Source organism: Thamnophis sirtalis, unplaced genomic scaffold (assembly GCF_051295495.1).
Source record: "Thamnophis sirtalis isolate CommonGarterSnake01/CBP01778 unplaced genomic scaffold, rThaSir2_p1.2 scaffold_1, whole genome shotgun sequence".
Classification (NCBI taxonomy): domain Eukaryota; kingdom Metazoa; phylum Chordata; class Lepidosauria; order Squamata; family Natricidae; genus Thamnophis; species Thamnophis sirtalis.
The window spans coordinates 176,045,204-176,069,003 of NW_028261381.1; the positions used below are offsets into that span (position 1 = coordinate 176,045,204).

The following is a 23,800-nucleotide window of genomic DNA, read 5'->3' on the forward strand; positions in this document are numbered from 1 at the left end:
CAGAATGACTTTTAGTTCTCTGTTAAATGCTGGGCTGATCTGATCTGAGTGTTTTGGAAGGTGGCTGTTAGAAAGTGCCATGAGCTATTGTAAGTTTTGCAACTGTTAGCAAACTTAGAGTACCAGACTGATTATATGATACTGGACTATGTTATTTGGATTATCCCTTAACTGAAAGACGTTGATGACTGACTGTCTTATCCGTGTATGACTTGGACTGTTTGATGGACTCTGATACCTCTATTTCCACGAAAGTAAAAGCCTATTTAAACTGCAGTGTCTCTGTATGCTGGTTTGTGTGTTCTTCAACACAACCCTCATAACGCTTTGCTGAATGCACTCGCTCTCCCAACGGGGAGCTTATCTAACACAGTTGTTAAATGAGTTTTGTCCCATTTTATGACCTTTCTTGCCGCTGTTGTTAAGTGAATTGCTGCAATAGTTAAGTTAGTGACACAGCTGTTAAGTGACTTTGCTTGTAAGGTCGCAAAAGAGGATCACGTGATCCCAGGACCCTGAAACTGTCATAAATATAAGTCAGCTGTCAAGCATCCGAATGTAAATCATGTGACCACAGGGGGTGCTGCAACGGTCGTAAGTGTGAAAAAAGTTCGTAAATTGCTTTTTCAGTACCGTTGTAACTTCAAATGGTCACTCAGCGGACTGTCGTAAGTCGAGGACTGCCGGTACTATGGCTGCCCTCTTGGTTTTTGTGAAAACCAGACATACAGGTAGATCGACAGGAACCCTGGACAATATCTGACTGCTCAGTGCAAGAAGATTTTTTTTTTAATTTTACCTTTTAGCATAGATTACTATAATTCATTGGAAGTCACAGGAAAGGCCAAGGAGTTGCATAATTTCGCTGGAAATCTTATTTGCAACATTATCTTATTTGGGCCCTTATCCGGAAGTTAAGCCGCTGAGAACTCAATCTTAAATGCATGCTAGAATTATGGAAGACTACAATTGCATTTTTTTTTCCCCCTGGCTGCTAAAAGTTTTCCCAGCTTTGGGCATTTCATCCCAATCAATTCAATTTTAAAAGACAATTAACAGGGATTAAATGTTAATAATTTAAACTCATTGGCCTGATGTAATATCTTAGCAGGGCTGTTTTTCACACTCGGTAAAATATCAGCAGATCCAGTGAATTGCTTTCAGACTCCCAGACTTCCCATTCAGGTAGTCCTCGACTTACGACCATGATTGAGCCCACAGTTTCTGTTACTAAGCGAGACAAACTTTAGGTGAATTTTGCCTCATTTTACGACTGCTCTCGACGCATTTCTTAAGTGAATCACGGTAGTTCTTAAATGAGTAGCATGGCCGTTAAGCGAATCAGGCTTCCCCATTGACGTTTTACTTATGAGATGGTCGCAAGAGGCGATCACATGGTCCTGGAACACTGTGACCGTCGTAAATATAAATCAGTGGCCAAGCATCTGAATTTTGATCAGGTGACCATGGGTGTGTGTGTGTGTGGGTGTGGGTGTGGCTGCAACGGTCATAAGCGTGAGAAACGGTCATAAGTCATTTTTCCCCAGTGCTGTTGTAACTCTGGTCGTTAAATGAAGGGTTATAAGTCGAGGGCTACCTTCAACTTTGTCCTTTCCCGATGTTTAAAAAAAAATTTACTTTTCTATCCCACTGCTTCTTCGCAGCCGAAATCCTTTTCTGCATGTGTTACAAAACAATTGTGTGGATGTGACCCCCAACCCACCCAACTCAACCAATTAACACACACTCACACACCGACACCCTGGTACACAACTCCAAGCTACATATTTGCCCCCTCCCCCACTTTACCAAAACAACAACCCTGCAGGTAGTCTGTGATCAGAGAGACGGACTGGCCTGAGATTCCCCAGTAAGGAAGCGTAGTAGGGACCCAATATATGTGTGTGTGTGTGCGTGTGCGTGTGTGTATTTAGTGTCACAACCCCTGGTATGCCCAAATATGGGAGGAAGCCTATTACTTCCTATCTCTGTCAATCGGCTCGTCACAAGAGACCATCCAGACAGAAACCCAATATTTTTACTGTTGCCTTTGATACGTTTGTGTTGTATTTGTGCTGATAAATAAATAAAGGGAGACTAGTATAGATCTATTTCAAGCTATTTAGCTCTCATCAGCTAGCCATACCCTTACTGGGATTCGAACCTGTGCTGTATCTGCATAAAATGCAATACAGCACAGGTTCTAATCCCAGTAAGGGTATGGCTAGCTGATGAGAGCTAAACAGCTCGAAATAGAATCTATACTAGTCTCCCTTTATTTATTTATCAGCACAAATACAACACATATATATGTATGTATATATCAGGGGTGGGTTTCAGGCGGTTCGCGGCGGTCCCGCAAACCAGTTGGTCGGCGAACCCGGAAGTAAGTAACTTCCGGGAACGCCGAAGGATCCACTCGCCCGCCCGCGTTTCTTACCCGGTTTTGAGAAGTTCTGCGCTTCCACACATGCGCAGAACGCATACAGCGCCTGCGCGATCCTCCAGGAGCAGCTGGAGCATCGCACAGGCACTAGTACGCATGCGTGCACTGTGCGCGTGCACGAGGACGCCGCCGGCCCCGTTCCAACCGAACCGGTTGGAACGGGGCAAGAAACCCACCCCTGGTATATATATTGCCATTAGATGCAGTGGAAATAAACAGCTGACCCCTAGGGGTCACGCCCCCGTCCCACCCTAGATCCTTCATCTCTGTTTCTACTCTACCTCCTTGCAATGACCCTGTAGCCTTCAACATTGTGATCGCAGGCAGAAATTCAGCCGGGAGAGCTTTGGACGTTGGCCAAGTGAAGGCGCCAAGGATTGTGAAGCAATTCGAAGGCATTTGGGTTCCAGCTGCTCTACCCGATTCCTGGCTCACCGTTGGACTGGATATAGTTGGCGTGACTTTGACGTCCTCCTTTCCCAAGGGAATGTCCCAGCCTGCCCACCCCACCCCGGGTTCGAGTCTGCCACCCGTTGCCTCGTCTCATCTGCCTTGTTCCTGAAGACTTTGCATCTTCAAAATCTGGAAGAGGATTCTCTGGACGTCTTCATCCATGTGGCCCTGTGAGGAGCAGAAGGGGGGGGGGAGAGAGAGAGAAAAAAAAAGACGAGAGCATGAACATCTGGAGATGTTGCTCAGCATTTAACCAACCATTTTGGCTGGGATAGGATGCGGTGGCTCAGTGGCTAAGATGCTACAAAGGTCAGCAGTTTGAATCCCTAGCGCCGGGTGACGGAGTGAGCTCCCGTTACTTGTCTCAGCTTCTGCCAACCTGGCAGTTCGAAAGCACTTAAAAAATGCAAGTAGAAAAACAGGAACCACCTTTGGTGGGAAGGGAACAAGAGTTCTGTGCGCCGACCCTACATAATAAGATCAATAGCCCCAGGGCTTCGAGGGGAGGAGCTGCCGCCGTCGGGAGCTCAACAAAGCTCCTGCCAGGACTCTGGTTCGTATATCTTACAAGATCTATAGATATCTCCCCTTTCTGGCAGAAAGGGGCAGGGAGAATTGCTAAAAGATTAACTGAGGGGAGCAGAGACTTTGATTTTTGGCTCGCTTGATTGCTTGTCTTTTATTTTTATTCTGGAATGGCTCCCAAACCTAAACAGAAGCGCTTCCTTAATAACATATCTCCAAAAACTGCTATGAAGTCGCTACCCTTGTCTCCTACACCCTCCACGGGAGATTTGCTAACACAAGAATTCCTTCTCAAAACGCTTAATGATTTCAGACAGGAGATTAATCAACTGATATCGGATTTATGTGATCAATTTGATGCTAAAATTGCTCAGGCAAAGCAGGATATGATCGGAGTAATGACAGTCATGACAGATTATATTGCTGAAACGGAGGACAAATTGGAACTTTTGGAAGAAACTAACCTTAATCTGATATCAAAAATTCAAACGTTAGAACAGGAAATTGAATCTGCCCAAAAAGAACTTGTCATGATAAATTATAACAAGACTGCCTTTGCTATACGAGTTAGAGGACTGCGTGAAAACCAACAGGAGAATTTGAAACAGACATTCTTTGAGGCTTTCAGTCGCTTGGTGGGAAGTCCGGGACTTAACTTTGATTGGCAGATTCAAAGAATTTACCGCCAGAATTCCTGGGTAGCAAAACAGCGACAGCTTCCGAGGGACATAATAATATACTTTACTACAAGGGAATCTAGAAATGAGATAATACAGAGGCTCTACGGAAAGAGGTTGAGAATTGATGGGGAGGACTTGATTGTTTTTAAAGAGATACCATTTCAAATATTAAGAACAAGAAGACAGTATGCTTTCTTAACCGAAGAACTCAGAAACTCTCAGATTTCATACAAATGGGAAGTCCCAGCTGGTATTACAGTTACATTTGGTAACCAAAAACACCGCATTAACTCCGTCTGTGAAGCCCGAAAATTTTACTACGAGACCCTGAAGGCGGGACTTCCTGATTCATCCGGATCTGGGGAGAGACAAGGAGAAGGAGAAGACAAACAGCGAGACACGTGGCTACAAGGCGGAGGGTGTTGCTTTTCTCTTCCGGAAGGGCAGAAGACTAAAGAATAAAGACTAAGCGATGTTTTTAAAGTTTTATGATTTCCGTCTGGGATAAAATGGAAAAGTGGCATATCGATGATGAGACATGGAGACTGAAAGAAGCGTTGCTGATTGTGGACATATATTGTACAGAAGTTTTGTCTGAACTCTAACTCAAATTGTGCATGAACTATTTTCTTAGGCGAGGAGAGCGGAAATTGTGATCTTTTTGAGTTGCGGTTTGGGACGAACGGAGTTGGGAGGTGCGTGGGAGAGGGAAGGGCAGCGAAAGTTTAATTAGATTACCTGGGGCTAGAACGCAAGCAGATGTTTGTTTGAGTTGCTATATCAATATAAGGTTAAGAAAGATTGGTCGGAGAATCTTCAGGAAAGTGGAGTAAACATGGGAGGAGCAATGAATGTGGATAAAATATATATGTGGATATGGATAAAGGCAGGGTGGAAGGTAAAAAATTTATATGTGGAGGTGGGTAAGGATAGAAAGGGAGGTGTTGGAAATGAAAAATGAAAGAAGTATTTGAGCTTAATGGTGTTATAGAAAGGTTTGGATATTTGGATAAAAAAGAGATAAATTAAAGGTCTGAATAGATAGACAAAGCAAGGAGACTTTTAGTTGGGGAATTCTAATTGATCAACTTACCTGGCTCTAATACAGTTTGAAACCCTGCAAGTAGCAAAATAATCGAAATTTGGAATGAGTCACATTGTTTAAGATTTACAGATAATGGGAAGCTGTGTTAACGTAGTGGGTTTATTGACCCTTTTTGTTTCTTTCTTCTTTTTGTGTGTGAGTGTGGGTGTTCTTTTTTTTTTTTATTTCTTATTTTCTACTATTTTTCCTTTTTCTTTTTGGCTTTACTTTTATCTTATTTTTTTAATTTTAAAGTTAGCTGGCCTTATTATACTCAAATGCTTGTTAAAGAATTATGCCGGGCATGGGACCTGCGAAGCCGTAAGGGGGTTAGGGAGGGGGGATTATAGGGGGGAGGGGGGAGGGTGGAATTACAGTTTCAATCCTTAGAACAATAAGAATTCACTTGTGTACTGCGGCTCGTTTTTCTTTTTTTTTCTTTTTTTCTTTTTCTACTTTTATTGTAAAAAACAAATTGAATTGTATGGATACACCAAAGTGAGGAGAAGAGGGAAAGAGAAGGGAGAAGTAAAGAGGGAGTGAGAGGGAATGTAAGGAGGGTGAAATGGAGGGAGGGGGAGATGTCTGAGGGGGTAGGGAAGTAGAAGAGGGGAATGCTGGAGGGGTGAAAGGAAAGTTGGAGGGGGAGAAGAGAGGGTGTATGGGGAAATGAAGTGTTATGTTGGGGTTTTTTTTCCTTTTTTCTTTTTTTTATGCACAGTATATAAGTGATTGTATAAAATGAAAATGAAATAAAATATCCAGTAAAAAAAAAAAAAAAGAGTTCTGTGCGCCTTCGGCGTTGAGTCATGCCAGCCACATGACCACGGAGACGTCTTCGGACAGCGCTGGCTCTTCAGCTTTGAAACGGAGATGAGCACTGCCCTCTAGAGTCGGGAACGACTAGCACATATGTGCAAGGGGAACTTTTACCTTCTGGCTGGTAGGGAGACTTTGCCTTTGTCCCTAAAGGGGACAGAGATCCAACAGGAGATCTGTAATCTCACTATTCAAGGAGATTGTTTGTGCTCGAGGGAATCCCGACAAGATCAGCAGTCAAGAACATATACAGATACGTGATCATAAAGATATAAATGAGGCACGTGGTTCTCCCGCCTCCTCCTGTAGAGGGCGCTTTTTTAAGAGGCTTTTTTAAACAGTTAAGCACTAAGCAGAGTCATCCACTGTGACTCTGGCAGCAACTATCTCAGCCTTTTTCATTTTAATTTTTCTTTTCATGACAGTGATGAGGCTCTGCCTCCCCTGCCTGCATGTCACTGGTCCCTGCGGCTAGGCCCACCCAATTGCGGCGGGCGGGCGGCTGCACAGGAGGTGGGTGTGTACACGCACGAGCCCGGCCCATGCCATTCCTGCAGGTACATATCGTGCGCACAGGAGAAAGACACGTGTGCATGCCAGGATGGGGTGGGATGACCTGCTGGGATGGCATGGGCCGGGATTGCGTGGGTGCGCGGCTGATGGGATGAGATGGACCGGGCTGAAGCAACAGGGGCTGGCCCCTTACTGTTTCTAAGACGGCCCTGCTTACCGACATGTCGAGCCGAGGTGGCGCAGTGGTTAAATGCAGCACCGCAGGCTACTTCAGCTGACTGCAGTTCTGCAGTTCGGCTGTTCAAATCTCACCGGCTCAGGGTTGATTCAGCCTTCCATCCTTCCAAGGTGGGTGAAATGAGGACCCGGATTGTTGTTGGGGACAATGTGCTGACTCTGTAAACCGCTTACAGAGGTCTGAAAGCCCTATGAAGCGGTATATAAGTCTAACTGCTATTGCTATATTGCTATGTCAGCTATGTGTGCGGGGGGGGGAGGTGTCCAGCAGCAGGGCCTCCAAATCTGGCCCTTCCGGAAGCTTCTATCACGGCAGGCGTGGCGGCACACAGGCCCAGCCCAGATTATCCCGGCAGGAGCACATGGGGTTGCTGGGATGGTGGGCCTGGCACGCAGCTGTGGCCGCCCCCTGTACCCGTCGACTTCTTTCCCCCACCTTCCACCAACCCATCGAGGACAACAAGAATGCTGATCTCTAATAAGGGAATAATTAAAAATCGGTATATATATATGTAGTGACTATTTAGAATATTTTGTTGAAAAATGAAGGAATAAGATTTCCGTTTGAATGTATGATGTACAAGGATAATAATGAACGTAAGCAAACCCGATAGTCGATTGGTGGAATTATGCATAACTGAAAATAGTGACATACAAATATAAATGGTTGGTAATTTTTTTTTTCACATTGGGATTTGTGATTATATAATGGTATACTGTTATCATCGACAATCAAGAATGTAAGGGAATCATGATTTGTTGGAAAAAACAATAATACTAATTGTAATTGAACATATACTGTACAATGAAAGTGAGGTGTTTAGTTATACTAGATGAAAAATCTGTGATGGTAAATGTTATTCGAGAATATGGATGTAAAAACATTTGTAACCAAACGACATGCTGTATGTGATGATGGGGGGGGGGTTGTCTTTTTTTTTTGTTTTTTATTGTTGTGTGTGTGTGTGTGTGTGTGTGTTGTCTGTTTGATAAAAATAAAAATTTATATTAAAAAAAAAGAATGCTGATCTGGCCTGCAAAGAAATCAAGTTGGACACCCCTGGTTTCACTTCTCTTCAATCGTTTTTTTGCGATTGTTGTTTTGCGCCGGGCTGAAGAATTCTGGCAGTCGAACTCCGCCAGAATATCTTTAAAGTTGCCAAAGTTGAGAAACGTGGTTCAAAAGGATTGCAGAAAAAACATTTTTTTTTTCCTTTCCATACGTTTAACTCTGGCTGGACAGATAAAGAAATTTGGTCCAGGAAAGACTTCAGGACTCAGTGGGGAATTGAACTAGGAATGCGCTACGTTGCTCAGAGACACGGAGGCTGACCACTTAGACATCGGCCTGCATAGTTTATTCCTAAAGTGGCTCTAGGAAAGAGTCAGCATGAATTGAAGGTAGTCCTCAACTTACGACAGTTCATTTAGTGACAAAACTTGCTATGACGCTGAAAAAAAAGGGACTTATGGCCAGCTTTCACACTTACGACGGTCGCAGCATCCCAGGGTCACGGGATCTCCTTTTGCGACCTTCTGACAAGCAAAGGCAATGGGGAAAGCCAGATTTGCTTAACAACCGGGTGACTTAACAACTGCAGTGATTCACTTAAGACATGTGGCGAGAAAGATTGTGACATGGGACAAAACTCACTTAACAAACTTCTCACCTACCAGCATAAACGGGTTTGTAACTTAAGGACTCTCTACGTGCCTTCAGGGTAATTCATTCCTGATGCAAAGTTTTATTGCTTAAACAGGACTGTTAAGCTAACTTGGACATGTTTGTTATTAGGGATGGGCAGCTATTCAGCTTCAAAGCCAAAAGCAGCTTTGGAACAAGCGTTTGTGTGTGTGTGTGTGTCTGTGTCTGTGTGTCTGTGTGTGTATGCCAGGGGTGGGTTCCTGCCAGTTCTAACCTCTTCCATAGAAGAGGTTCCACAAATCTACCGTTCCGTTTAGAACCGGTTCCAGCTCCCTCCCCCCGCCCGTCCGCACATCATCAAGATGAAGAGCGAGAGAAGGAATTCTGGGAGTTGAAGTCCACAAGTCTTAAAGCTGTCAAGTTTGAACACCCCTGGGGTTTTTTTTTCTAAAGGTTTAGGGGTGCAAGGGTTTTGTAACTCGACAGCTTTAAGACTTGCACACTTCAAATGCCAGAATTCCTGAGCCAACATGACTGGAGGAGGAATTCTGGGAGTTGAAGTCCACAAGTCTTAAAGCTGTCAAGTTTGAACACCCCTGGTTTTTTTTTTCTAAAGGGTTAGGGGTGCAAAGGTCTTGTAACTTGACAGCTTTAAGACTTTGATGCTTCAAATGCCAGAGTTTCTGAGCCAACATTTTGGTTGCTAAGCAAGAGCGTTGTTAAGTGAGTTTCACCACACTTTACAAGTTGGCCATGCCCACCCAGTCACATGGCCAGCAAGCCACTCCCACAAAGCAGGCCACACTTACAGAAGAGGTTCTAAAATTTTTTGAAACCCACCACTGGTGTACGAACACACATATCCACGCAAATGCACACAGACCCCCCCCCCCAAAAAAAATAGAGGACAGGACAACAAACAAACTCTCTTGAAAACTAATCAGAGAGAGAAGCAATCTGGAATGAAGGAGAAACTTTTTGTTCATCCTGGCAGCCGTCTCCTGAGCAGCGGAACGGCAGCAGTTGAAACCGGAGGGAAAGCGTGGAGGGAAAGATGGCGATCTCAAACAGCTGATCCGCAGCATTTTTACACCTCGGACGCCTCTTCCCTAGCCAGCCTGCTTGAGCTTGTTCGCGCTGAATGACTGGTGAGCTCTGACGAGCCCTAGTGACTGGTGAGCCTGGAGGGTTTTAACTTTAATCAACTTTCCATTTAAAGAAGGAGGTGTCGGAAGCTTTATTGAGACCTTAAGCTTTGGCTGTGTTTGTTGCCGCCTCAGACGCCCCCCCCCCCCCCTCGGTTCTATCTTGCTCACCCTGCTATTCGTTATCTGCCCCTACGGCCCTAGGAAAAGACCTGGCCGTTCTGACTGACTGGTGTGCTTGCTAGGGTGGGGAAGAGGACGACCCCCTGAACCCCCCTGAACTGAGCCCTGTGTCATTGCGGCCTCCTCCGGACATTGCTCCTTGCCTCCCGCTCCAGCCATTAGGAGGAGTAGGATTGTGGCTGAGTTGGCGTGAAAGAAATAGAGGATGGCGACCGCAGTGGCGGAGACTGGGCTCCAAAAACATCAGCACTCCCCTCCTCCTCTGCTAAAGTGGCGCAGGCTAGTTCCAAACTTTGGCCCCCTAGATTGGGGCCCTTACTCATCTTTAAGGCTGCCGCCTTTGAACACTGGACTTTCTACTTTTACATCTTACCCTGCCTGCATACGGCCGCCTCATATACCACCCACTCCTGATCTGGTGGCCAAGGACGTCTCCCCAGGACATAGGAGGGGAGAGAAACGGAGTACCTCTCCCCCCCCCTTTTCACATTGTTACACATCTGACTGCGCAATTTTTTAAATAGTATGGTGAGTGTATGGGATTGGTTGTGATTGAATGAATGGCCCACTTTTTACTATTCCATTTTGTTGTATTTTATGTGTTTTAACTATTACGTGGGGACTGTCTGAGTGAATAAATGAGTGTGTCTGATTCGGAGGGCCTGCCGGGGAACGCGGGAGCCATAGGGGTGGTTGAGGGAACTACGGACACGGGAGTGGGCCGGAGCATCACGGTCGTAACAGGGAGGGGCAGATATGGCGGGGACTTTAGGGCTGGCCATTACCGGGGAAGGAGGGCTCGCTACATCACAGAGATCCCTCCTTCCGGCCCTATGAGTCCCACTCCAAGGCCAGATGGCGTGAGTAATCAGGACCCTGGTCTCAGGCTGTTGTCGCTAAATGCCAGGTCTGTAGTTCATAAGGCTCCCCTCGTCCGGGACTTAATTTTAGATGAGGGGGCAGACCTGGCATGTATTACTGAAACCTGGCTGGGCCCGGAGGGAGGAGTCCCCATCGTAGAGATGTGCCCAGAAGGTTTTCAGGTGCTCCATCAGCCGAGAGCCCAGGGAAGGGGTGGAGGTGTGGCTATTGTTATCCGAGAGTCCCTAGTACCTCGTAGGATCCCTGCTCCGGAGCTTGCCGGGTGTGAGTCCCTGCTGGTGAAGTTGGACCTCAAGGGTCAAGCGGGTTTGCTGTTAACGTACCTGCCTCCCAACAGCATTGCAGCAGCCCTCCCCTCGCTCCTCGAGTCGGTAGCCGAGCTGGCAATTGAGTTCCCCAGGCTTATGGTTCTGGGGGATTTCAATTTGCCTTCGCTCGGTGAACACTCTGATGGAGCGCAGGAGTTCATGGCTTCCATGACAGCCATGGGCTTGACCCAGGTAATTCGGGGCCCAACCCATTCAGCGGGTCACACGCTCGACCTCGTATTCCTCTCGGAGCAGTGGACTTGTGATCTTGGTCTGAGGGGTAATGAGATCATACCCCTGTCGTGGTCAGACCACTGCCTACTGAGGCTTGACTTTCGGAGGCCAAACCTCCGCTGTAGGGAGGAGGAACCGACCAGATGGTTCCGCCCCAGGTGACTTATGGATCCCTTGAGGTTCCAGACGGAGCTTGGGGCTATGCTGGATACTCTCGCCCACAGTCCGGTGGAGACCCTGGTTGCTGCCTGGAACTCGGCAGCGACGGGGTCCCTTGACCGGATTGCGCCACTACGGCCGCTCCGAGGCTGTGGATCCAGGAGGCCCCCTTGGTTCACCGAGGAACTCCGGGAGAGGAAGCGCCGGAAGAGACGCCTAGAGCACTTGTGGAGATCCAACAAATCCGAATCGAGCTGAGCACTTTTAACATCGTGCATCAAGGATTACATCAGGACAATTAGGACGGCAAAAAGATCTTATATTGCCACCTTGATTGCCTCCACCGAGTCGCGCCCAGCCGCCATGTTTAGGATAACCCATTCCCTCCTAAATAGGAGGGATACGGGGGACCCCTTGCAGGGTAGGGCTGAAGAGTACGTCCAGTTCTTGGCGGACAAAGTTGCTTGGTTTCGGTCAGAGTTGGACTCCGATTCTGCAGATCCAGCCGAGGCACAAGGGGATAATCTGGCAGACCATCGCTGGGTTGAGTTTCAGGATGTTGCCCCTGGGGACGTGGACAAGGCCATGAGAGCTGTGAGTGCCTCCACATGTGTACTGGACCCGTGCCCCTCCTGGCTGGTTGTCAACAGCAGGGAGGTGACACGGGGCTGGATCCAGGCGGTTGTTACCGCCTCTCTTCGGGAGGGGGTCTTTCCCCCCACACTTAAAGTGGCGGTGGTGAGACCCCCTCCTGAAGAAACCATCTTTGGATCCAGCCGTTCTTAACAATTACCGTCCAGTCTCCAACCTCCCCTTTGTGGGGAAGGTTGTTGAGAAGTTGGTGGCCTTTCAGCTCCAGCGGGCCTTGGAGGAAGCTAGCTATCTTGACCCATTCCAGTCCGGCTTCAGACCTGGCTACAGCACAGAAACCGCTTTGGTCGCATTGACCGATGACCTCTGGAGAGCCAGGGATCGAGGCCATGCCTCTATTCTGGTTCTCCTTGACCTCTCAGTGGCTTTCGATACCATCGACTATGGTATCCTTCTGCGACGACTGCGAGAGGTGGGGGTGGGAGGCACTGTTTTGCGGTGGTTCTCCTCTTACCTCTCGGACAGGTCGCAGTCGGTGTTAGTTGGGGGGCAGAGATCGAACCCTAGGCCCCTAACATATGGGGTGCCGCAGGGTTCGGTCTTGTCTCCCCTACTTTTCAACATCTACATGAAACCGCTGGGCGAGATCATTCGGCGGCACGGGATAAAATACCATCAGTATGCGGACGATACCCAGCTGTATCTGTCCGCCCCGTGCCAACTCAATGAAGCGGTGGACGTGATGAACCAGGGACTCGAAGCCGTTAGGGACTGGATGAGGGCCAACAAACTCGTGCTCAACCCGGATAAGACCAAGTGGCTGTTGTGTTTCCCTCCCACTAATTTGGCAAATATTCCATCTCTCAGGCTGGGGGGTCAAATATTATACCCCTCAGACAGGGTCCGCAACTTGGGAGTCCTCCTGGATCCACAGCTGACTTTCGAACACCATTTATCAGCTGTGACCAGGGGGGCATTTGCCCAGGTTCGCCTGGTGCACCAGTTGCGCCCCTACCTGAACCGGGAGGCTCTCACAACAGTCACTCGTGCCCTTGTGACCTCTAGGCTGGAGTACTGCAATGTGCTCTACATGGGGCTGCCCTTGAGGAGTATTCGGCGACTTCAGCTAGTCCAGAATGCAGCCGTGCGAGCGATTGTGGGGGCACCTCGTTTCACCCACGTAACACCTATCCTCCGCGAGCTGCACTGGCTGCCTGTCGATCTCTGGGTACGCTTCAAGGTGCTACTCGCCACCTATAAAGCCCTCCATGGTAGTGGGTCTGGGTACTTGAGAGACCGCCTACTGCCGATCACCTCCACACGACCCATCAGATCTCATCGTTTAGGCCTCCTCCGAGTTCCATCCGCTGGCCAATGCCGACTGGCCACCACACGGAGGAGAGCCTTCTCGGTGGTAGCCCCGACCCAATGGAACGATCTCCCCGTGGAGATTCGTACCCTCACCACCCTCCAGACCTTCCGCATAGCCCTTAGAATCTGGCTATCCCGTCAGGCCTGGGGCTAAAGATTGTAACCCGCCCGAATGGTATGAATGTTGCGTTTTAATCATGTATTGTCCTATATGTAAAAGTTTGTCTTTCCCCCCCTTGGACTGTGAGCCGCCCTGAGTCCCCCCAGGGAAAAGGGCGGCATACAAATAAACAAATACCAAATACCAAACTTCCTAACCATGAGGACACTTAACCAGTGGAACAGCTTGCTACCAGAAGTTGTGCGTGCTCCATCGCTAGATGTTTTTTAAGAAGAGCCTAGACTGTAGACCAGGGTGTCAAGCTTGATTTCATTGAGGGCTGCATCAGGATTGTGTTTGACCTTGGGAGGGGGGCGGGGGGCATGGCCAACTTGATGTCACTCGTGTCAGGGGTCCCTGTGGTGGCCCGAGGGCTCTGTCAGTGAAAACGGGCTTCCAAATTCTGTTTACAGCTGCGACCGCCTCCTGCAACCCTCCGCCAGTGAAAACGGCGCTTGGGAATGCTGTCCGTGACCAGCTTGACATCACTTGTGTCGGGGGGGAGGGGCTGTGTTGGCCCGAGTGCTCTGCCAGTGAAAACGGGCTCCCGAGCTCCGTTTACGGCTGCGACAGCCTCCTGCAACCCTCTGCCAATGAAAATGGAGCTCAGGAGTGCTGTATGCAGCCCTCCTGAGCTCCGTTTTCTCTGGCAGAGGCATTGTACGCCCGTCCTTTGTCGTTTCCAGGGCGACCCCGTGGGCCAGATCTAAGCAACCTGTGGGCTGGATCCGGGGCCCGGCCCTTGAGTTTCACACACCTGGTTTAGACAGTCACTTTATCTGAAGTGGTATAGGTTCTCCTGCGTGAGCAGGGGGCTAGACTAGAAGACCTCTATTCTAGATGTCTAGGCAACCTCTGTGCGGACACTCACATTCACTTTCAGACCCACTAACTGGGTCCTTGTCACTAGCTATGTCCCAACATTCAAACGGCAGTTCAGTCCTTTACCCACCCTCCTCTCAACTTTGAGAACTTCAGCAAACATATTCCAGATTCTTCTTCTTTTCCCACCCTCCTATGAAATATTTCTAACTCACCAGTGGTGGGTTTCAAATTTTTTTTGAACCTACTCTGTGGGTGTGGCCTCCTTCGGGGAGTGGCTTGCAGGCCATGTGACCTGGTGGGAGTGGCTTGCCGACGATGTGTTTTCTCTCTCTCTCTCTCTCTCTCTCTCTCTTTCCTTCCTTTTGTCTCTCTGTCCCTTTTTCCTTTTTTTCTTTCATCTCTCTCTCACTTTTTCTTTCTTTTTTCTTTTTTTCTTTATTTCTTCCTTCCTTTCTTTCTCCTTCTCCTTCTCTTTCTCTTTCTCCCTAGGGAGTGGGCGGCATACAAATGTCAATAAAACTCTTTCTCTCTAAGGAGTGGCCGAGGGGGAGGGGAAGAGGAGTGGCAGAGGGGGAGGGGAAGTAGGGTAGAGGGGAATGATGGAGGGAAGATGGAAAGTTGGAGGGGGGGCGAAAGAAAGGGTGTATGGAGGGTCGAAGAGGTACATTGGGTTTCTATTTTGGGGGGTATTGTTGACAAGAGGAATGGCTGTGTTTATTGTTTAATGTTATATGGCCCCGGTTATGCACAGTATATATGTGACTGTACAAAAATGAAAATGGAAAATAAAAACACATTTACACACAAAAAAAACCTCTCTCCCTCTGTGTGTGTGTGTGTGTGTGTGTGTGTGTGTGTGTGTGTGTGTGTGTGTGAATGATGGGTTTCAAAAATCTTTGGAACCTCTTCTGTAGGTGTGACCTGCTTTCTGGTGGAACCTCTTCTAACCGGTTCGGTAGATTTGACGAACCAGTTCTACCGAACTGGTGCGAACTGGTAGGAACCCACCTGTGTAACTCACTGTCAGCAACTAAAAAGACCTGGGCCAACTCACCTGTATAGCATAAAGAAGGTGTCCTCTGTACAAAGAGATGATATTATTATGACGTCGCTCGGACTCCTAGTACAGAAAGGGAATAAAAAGGAATTAAATCGTTTAAAATAACCGAAATGGCTCAGCTAAGACTATTTCAGGTGGGATTCACGGCAATAGCAAACATCTCCAATTTTTTTTCCCTTGTCTGAGGAGAGCTTTCCTGCTGAACAGCCCTCACTCTGAATTTACCAGGTGAGTTTATTCGGTTATTAACGGGATTCCCAATTAGCTATTCTCCATCCTATTAAGACTCTAGGGTTTTTAAATTTCCTTACAGGACGTTGTTCTTACAGGATACAGTTCTACAGAGGAATCATTGAGTCTGTCATCTGCACCTCTAGAACTGTCTGGTTTGGTTCTGCAACCCAGCAAGACAGACACAGACTTCAGAGGATAATTTAGAACTGCCGAAAAAACAATTACTGTCAACCTGCCTTCCATTGAGGACCTGCACACTGCACGAGTCAAAAAGAGGGCCGTGAAAATATCTACAGACCCCTCGCATCCTGCACATAAATTGTTTCAACTCCTACCCTCAAAACGACGCTATAGGGCACTGCACACCAAGACAAGTAGACACAAGAACAATTTTTCCCCAAACGCCATCACTCTGCTAAACAAATAATTCCCTCCCCACTGTCAAACTGTTCACTAAGGCTGCATTAGTATTAGTCTTCTTATTGTTCCTATCACTCATCTCCTCCCACTTATGAATGCAGGACTGTTAACTTTGTGGCTTGTATCCTTACGATTTATATTGATATAGATATATATCGTCTGCCAATTGAAGTGGAATAAAGATTCTATTCTATTCTATTATTATATTATATTCTTCTACAATACCCTACTCTACTCTATTATTCAATTCTATTCTTCTACTCTATTCTACTCAACTTTATTCTATTCTACTCTACTCTAATCTAATCTACTCTTTTACTCTACACTACTCTACTCTTCTATTCTATTCTACTCTATTCTACTCTATTCTACTCTTCTATTCTATTCTATTCTACTCTATTCTACTCTTCTATTCTATTCTATTCTACTCTATTCTACTCTATTCTACTCTACTCTACTCTTTAACTCTACAATACTCTACTCTTCTCTTCTTCTATTCTACTCTATTATTCTATTCTACTCTATTCTATTCTACTCTAATCTACTCTTCTACTCTACTCTACACTACTCTACTCTTCTACTCTATTCTATTCTACTCTATTACTCTATTCTATTACTCTATTCTATTCTTCTACTCTATTCTACTCTATTCTATTCTACTCTTTTACTCTATACTACTCTACTCTTCTCTTCTCTTCTACTCTATTATTCTATTCTACTCTATTCTATTCTACTCTAATCTACTCTTTTACTCTACACTACTCTACTCTTCTATTCTACTCTACTCTATTACTCTATTCTATTCTTCTACTCCATTCTTCTACTCTATTCTACTCTATTCTATTCTACTCTACTCTTTTACTCTACACTACTCTACTTTACTCTTCTCTTCTACTCTACTCTATTATTCTATTCTATTCTATTCTACTCTATTCTACTCTATTCTACTCTATTCTACTCTATTCTACTCTATTCTACTCTATTCTACTCTAATCTACTCTTCTACTCTACACTACTCTACTCTACTCTTCTATTCTATTATTATATTATATTCTTCTACTCTATTCTTCTATTCTATTCTATTCTATTCTATTCTTCTACTCTATTCTATTCTACTCTAATCTACTCTTCTACTCTACACTACTATTCTATTCTATTCTATTCTTCTACTCTATTCTATTCTACTCTATTCTATTCTAATCTACTCTTCTACTCTATTATTCTATTCTATTCTATTCTATTCTATTCTTCTACTCTATTCTATTCTACTCTATTTTATTCTACTCTAATCTACTCTTCTACTCTAATCTACTATTCTATTCTATTCTACTCTATTCTATTCTACTCTACTCTTCTACTCTACACTACTATTCTATTCTACTCTATTCTATTCTACTCTACTCTACTCTTCTACTCTACACTACTATTCTATTCTATTCTACTCTATTCTATTCTATTCTACTCTAATCTACTCTTCTACTCTACACTACTATTCTATTCTATTCCATTCTATTCTATTCTATTCTATTCTATTGGGTTTTTCAGAGGCGTTTACCTAACCATCACTACTTCAAGAGTTGGTCCTGTCTCATCTAATTGGTTCCATCTCATGCGAACGTCTTCCTTTTATTCAAGCAAGGTATAGTCCTCGCCAAGGATTTCTTGTTGGTTGATTACTGTACATGCCATCCAGCTGTTAAAAGAACTAGGCAACTACATGGTTATATCTCCATCTCATCTGGAAGTGTGATTTTTGACAGAATAATAGTTGGAAGGGACCTTGGAGGTCTTCTAGTCCCACCCACTACCCACACAGGAGACCTTACACTATTTCAGAGAAATGGTTGTCAAATATCTTCTTCAAAACCTCCGGTACTGGAGCATTCACAACATCTGGAGACAAGTCGTTCCACTGATTAATTGTTTCCACTGTCGGGAAATTTCTCCTTAATTCCAGATTGCTTCTCCCCTTGATTAGTTTCCATTCACTGTTTCTCGTCCTGCCTGCTGGTACTTTGGAGAATAGGCGGGCCCCTCTTCTTTGTGACAACCCCTTAGATATGGGAACACTGCTCCCATGTCTCTCCTGGCCCTTCTTTTCTCTAGATTAGTCATACCCAATGCCCGCAACTGTTCTTCCTATGTTTTAGTCTCCTCTGCGCTCTTTCTAAAGTGTCAACTTCTTGTTCTAGCTAGAATGCAACATGGCAGGCTGACTCTGCTCACTGCCAGCAGTTCGATCCTGGCCAGTTCAAGGTTGACTTAGCTTTCCCTCCTTCCAAAGTCAATAAAATGAGAACCCAGATTGTTGGGGGGCAAGAGGCTGACTCTGCAAACCACTTAGAGAGGGCTGTAAAAGCATTATGAAGCGGTATACAAGTCTAAGTGCTATTCCAAACGTGGTCTTACTAATACATGACTCCCTTTTTGTCTTCCGAGGAACACCTGACCCATCTGAAGTGGAAGGAATCAAACAGTTGAGCTTGATGGACCTTCCTAAAACAACTCTTCGGGTCTCTACTTAATTCTCCCCTCCTTGCTTCGTAAGATACTCACAATCAACTGCTGCTCCAGATCCTTAATTCTCCTTTGGAAGGTAGCTACCTCCAGCTCGCTCTCTGCCTTGGGTGAGAAGATCCCTTTAAGGGAAGCACCGCTGGACAGCTCCGAAAGATCCTTCAGAGCTTCTTTCAGTTTGAAGACCTCTTTGGAGAGCTCTGTGATCTGCCAAGGAAAGAAGGGAAACAGTGACCCCAAGGCAAGCAGCATTTTTCACACCCAGTAAGGCACACACATCTGGATTCTTCTGCTTGATCTCTCTGCCAGTGGGCAGAGATATACAGTGTGTGTGTGTGTGTGTGTGTGTGTGGATAGATAGATAGATAGATAGATAGATAGATAGATAGATAGATAGATATAGATATAGATAGATATAGACGTGACCCATCAAAACCGCGCTCGACTAAGCTGCACCTGATTAAACCGCGTCGCTGACATCATCAACAGGGCGACAACAGCCAGCGCAGAGAAAGAAGGGCGCTTTAAATAGCGCTTTGACAGCAAGCCGATTCAACTTAAGGTAAGGGTTAGCTTTAGGGTTAGCTTTAGGGTTAGCTTTAGGGTTAGGTTAAGGGTTAGGGTTAGGTTTAGGATTAGGTTTAGGGGGGTTAGGGTTAGGGGTTAATTTTAGGTTTAGGGTTTACAGCACGCTTCTGTCTCCGCGCTGTCGCCCTGTTGATGACATCAGCGACGTGGTTTAGTCGGGCGCGGTTTTGTGGTGGAACCGATATAGAGATAGAGATAGAGATAGAGATAGATAGATAGATGATAGATAGATAGATAGATAGATAGATAGATAGATAGATAGATATAGATAGATAAATAGATAGATAAATAGATAAATAGATAGATAGAGATAGATAGAGACAGAGATGATAGAGATAGAGATAGAGATAGATATATAGTGTGGTTGTATCGTGATTGGTAGATTGGTGCTGATAGGTGCTGACTGTGTGTCCGTTGTTGTTTTGTGTTGTAAAGGCCTGGGTGGTGGGTGGGGCTTGCTTGTTGATTAGGGCTGGTTTCCAGATGTCTGGTAGGTGGGAGGTATCATCACGTTTATTCATGTTGTGGGGGTATTTCTCTATTTCGATAGCTTCCATAATTATTCTCTTGTTGAAGTGTTCAGTTTTGGAGCTTAACCTGGTTCCTTCAAAATTGAATAAACAACATGAATAAACGTGACGATACCTCCTGTCTACCAGACATTTGGAAACCAGCCCTAGTCAACAAACGAGCCCCACCCACCACCCAGGCCATTGCAACACAAAACAACAATGGAAACACAGCCAGCACCAATCAGCACCAATCAGCACCAATCTACCAATCATGATACAGCCACACAACCAATCAATCCACTTACTGAAACAAAGCCAGCACTCCACACACCCCCTACCAAGATTTATAGAAAGACAGCAGCTCCGACCACGCTTTAAGCAAAAAACACCAGCCTGAAGATGGCAAGTGAGACTTCGCCGAAACGTTGCCAAGACCATCTCAATCTTACATGGGAAAAGGCCCGAATATACACATACATACACACACACACACAGTATGCATAGTCCATACCCTGTTGAGGTAAGCAACAGTAGGCAAAGCCCAGAAAAGGAGTGAGAAAGAGTAAGTCAAAGGAATTAAGGCCTGAGATTAAAAAAAAATGAGAAGGAATTTCAGCTAATTTCCATTTATACTGGGTGTACAACCTTGGCCACTTTGAGATTTGTGGACTTCAGCTCCCAGAATTCCCTAGTCTTAAAGTGGCCAGGGCTGGACATACCTGATTCATACCAAGAGAATAATGGTTGTGTAAGACCCTTTATCTCTTGAAAAGAAAACTTGGTGGAGGAAACGGAATTACCGAATAACAGAGTTGGAAGGGACCTAGGAGGTCTTCTAGTCCAAACCCCTGCTCAAATAATAAAAAAGTTGTCTACTATCTTGTTCTCTTACCCTTTATTTTCCCCACATCCTCCACAATTTCATTTGTGAGATTTGGTCTTCAGGTCTTCTAAAATATCCCAAAATATATATATGGGAGGAAAAGAGTGAATTGGTTGAAACAACCAGAGCCCCCCACTTACTTGAATCCAGGCCCTGGGAATTTTAAGGACCTGCTTAAACAAGGATGATCGGTGGTATGGAGTGGCAAATTTTGGAAGATTGCTATCATATCACCACTCCTCTTCATTAGACTGGACATACCATATGTCCTGTTCTAGCTAAACATCCATAATATTTAATAACAGACTTTTCTAATCCTCCTTTCCAAATCACTGTTGGCAATTTTCATCTAGTTTCCTTATATTATACTCATTATATATGTGTATAGGTTGTCATCATTATCCCTCCTTTATTTAACTATATCAGTATGTGGTTATGTATTAAATTTCGGTATATTTTATGATGTAGGACGTTTAAATAATTATAGTCAAACATAAATGGAGGTATAAGGGTAACATGTACAAATATTTGAGTTAAAATACTTGAGTTAATATGAATGATGCTTGATGACTGTGGAAGAGATGCATGAAAACTTTTTGTAACCAACTGATACACTTTCTACAGTATGTAAAAAAGGGAGATTTTATGTGTTATGTTTGTTTTGAAAAAAAATTAAATTAAAAAGAAAAAAAAGACTGGACATACCCAGTTCTTGCAACCATTCTTCATATGTTTTAGCCTCCAGTCCCCTAATCCTCTTTGTTGCTCTTCTCTGCACTCTTTCCAGAATCTCCATATCTATCTATCTATCTATCTATCTATCTATCTATCTATCTATCTATCTATCTATCTATCTATCTATCTATCTATCTATCTATCTATCTATCTGTATATGTCTATCTATCTATCTATCTATCTATCTATCTATCTATCTATCTATCTATCTATCTATCATCTATCTATCCGTGGCACGACAAAACCGCGCTCGTCAAAATCGCGGTGATAAAATCGCGGCGCTAAAGCCGTGATGTCATCACTGTGTGTCATCACCGCCGCGACAACAGCGCGGCAACAGAAGGGCGCTTTAAAACGGCAGAAAGCCGACTTCAATTAAGGTAAGGGTTAGGATTAAGTTTAGGGTTAAGTTTAGGGTTAGGGTTAGGGTTAGGGTTAGGTTTAGGGTACTGAGTGCTTGGGAATGCGCGAATTTGCCCTCCGCGGTTATGTCATCGCGGTAGGGTCGCGTTTTTCCTTAGCGCTTAGAACCGCGCGAATTAGTCTTCGCGTTTATGTCTCCGCGGATAAGGGCTTCGCGGATTTATGGTGGAACCCTATCTATCTATCTATCTATCTATCTATCTATCTATCATCTATCTATCTCTTGGTGAACAAAGTGGAGGCAATAGAGGCCTGAGGGCACCTTTTTCAGACTAACCAAATAGGACTCACCTTCTTGTCTTTCTCTTTAACCAGCTTGGCTGAGTCTTCGATGTGGCTGTGCAGCTCCTGGAGACGTTCGGACTCGGCCCGCAGGCTTTGCAACTGCTTCTCGGCAGCGGCCAGCTGTGCCTCGGCCGCGTGCTTCTCGCTCTTCATGAAGAGGGCCTCCCGCTGCACCTGGAAGACTTCGGTGCAGGTCCGTTCATGCTTGGAGCCCAGGTCGCTCAGCTTCGCCTTCAGAGCCTCGATTTCAGCCTGTGAGGCGGCCCTGAGCTGCTCGTGGGTCTCCTTGGAGACGGCGCCTTGACGGACCTCATCCAGCTGGGCCTGGAGATGGGAGGCCTCCCGGGCTTTGGCCTTCAGCTCCTGCTCCAACAGCTTTCCTTTGGCCTTCAACTCCCACAAGGTGCCCTCCAAGGCCTCCTTAGCCCGGGCGTGCTCAGCCAGGGGTACCGACTCTCGCCTGTAGGCCTCAGTGGTCTTCTGAAGTTCTGCCAGCTCGGTCTGGGTGGAGGTGTACTTCTCTTTCATCTCCAGCAGCCTCTTCTCAGCCCCAGAGTGGGCGGCCTTCAACGTCTCCACCATGCCTTCGTGCTCCACTCTAGAGACGCACTGAGAGGCCAGCCTCTCCTTGGTCACTTGAAGCTCCTCTTCCAGCTTCTCCCGGCCTTCTCGGAGCTCCTCGACGTGAGCCTTCACTTCTTCGTGTTGCTTCGTCATGGCCCTCAGCTGCTCTCGCAGCTTGCTGGTCTCCTCCTGAAGGGCCTGGCTGGCCGAAGACTTTCCTTCAAGCACCTCGTGCCTCTCCTCCTCCAAGGAGGCCCTCAGTTCTCTTAGTTCTGCTTCCGCAGAGGTGCATCTCTTTCGAAGGGCCTCTTTCTCCTGGGACATGGCATCCAAGGAGGCCCCGAGGGTAGCTTTCATCTCATCGTAGTTTTGGGCCCCTTTTTCTTCTTGGGCCCTGAGCAGCCCTTCCAAATCCTTCGTCTTCTGATCTTGCTCCTTCAGCTCCTCCTGAGTCTTGTGCAGAGCGGCCTTGACCGTCTCGAGTTCAGTTCTGGAACTCTCCGCAGCGTCTTTGTCCTCCACGGACAAGATTCCTAGTTCAATCTGTTCCTCGAGGAGCTTGACTTCAGCCAAAGCGGCCTGATATTTCTCCTGGGTCTCACTCAGCTCGTTCATCAGCTCCTCCATCTCTTCTCGGGTTAGCGGGTTGAATTTGCTTTTTCCTTCCTGCTCCGAGCCGGCTTTACTTTCCGTCGCTCGGTCCTCTCTGATCTGATCATCCGGCAGGCTGATCTTCTCCAAAGCTTCTTTAAGGGCCGCGATTTGCTTCTCGTAATCGTCCTTCAGCTGTTCGTAAGCCTCAGCTGAGACGAGCTTAGGAGGGCCGCCATCTGTTCCGTTGCTCTCCAGGGACTTCAGAAGCTCTTGAGCCTCCAGCTGCTGCCCTTTCAGCTTCTCGAATTCGGATCTCAGCGAGTCGTACAAAATGATAGGGATGAAGTCCCCGGAAGCATCAGCCTCGCTCAGGTCTTTCTCGTCCTGCTCCAGAACCTGCACAAAACGGAAATTCGATTTATTGGATAGGCACAGAGTGAGGAACAACCCCCCCCCACACACACACACAAACGTGTTCAAGGCAGAGTTAAATGCACAGCCTCGGTGACTGTGTTGCATGCATATAGCTAGTCCTCGGCTTTTGACCGACACTTTCCGTTCTTCTGGGTTTTGCCTTCCGTGGCTAATCCTAAAGGGGGAATTTATTGTTTACAATAACAACGAAATATTGTTATTCCTTGACTTAACCACCACAATTGAGCCCCAAATTTCCGCGGCTACAGCGAGACAGTTTTCGCCCAAATTTTAGGACCTGTCCTGCCACA

The 23,800-nt window shown here is 46.1% G+C and overlaps 1 protein-coding gene across 1 annotated transcript in view; it reads right to left on the bottom strand.

Moving 5' to 3' along the window:
* Nucleotides 1-2,624: 2,624 nt before the first annotated feature.
* The window catches only part of ANKRD24 (ankyrin repeat domain 24), a 56,436-nt gene continuing 35,260 nt past the window's right edge, over nt 2,625-23,800 (bottom strand). Inside the window, 4 exon segments of the mRNA XM_087705067.1 lie at nt 2,625-3,067; nt 15,315-15,380; nt 18,531-18,698; nt 21,924-23,471. Coding sequence (XP_087561193.1) covers nt 2,990-3,067; nt 15,315-15,380; nt 18,531-18,698; nt 21,924-23,471 — 1,860 coding nt within the window. The 3' untranslated portion in view covers nt 2,625-2,989.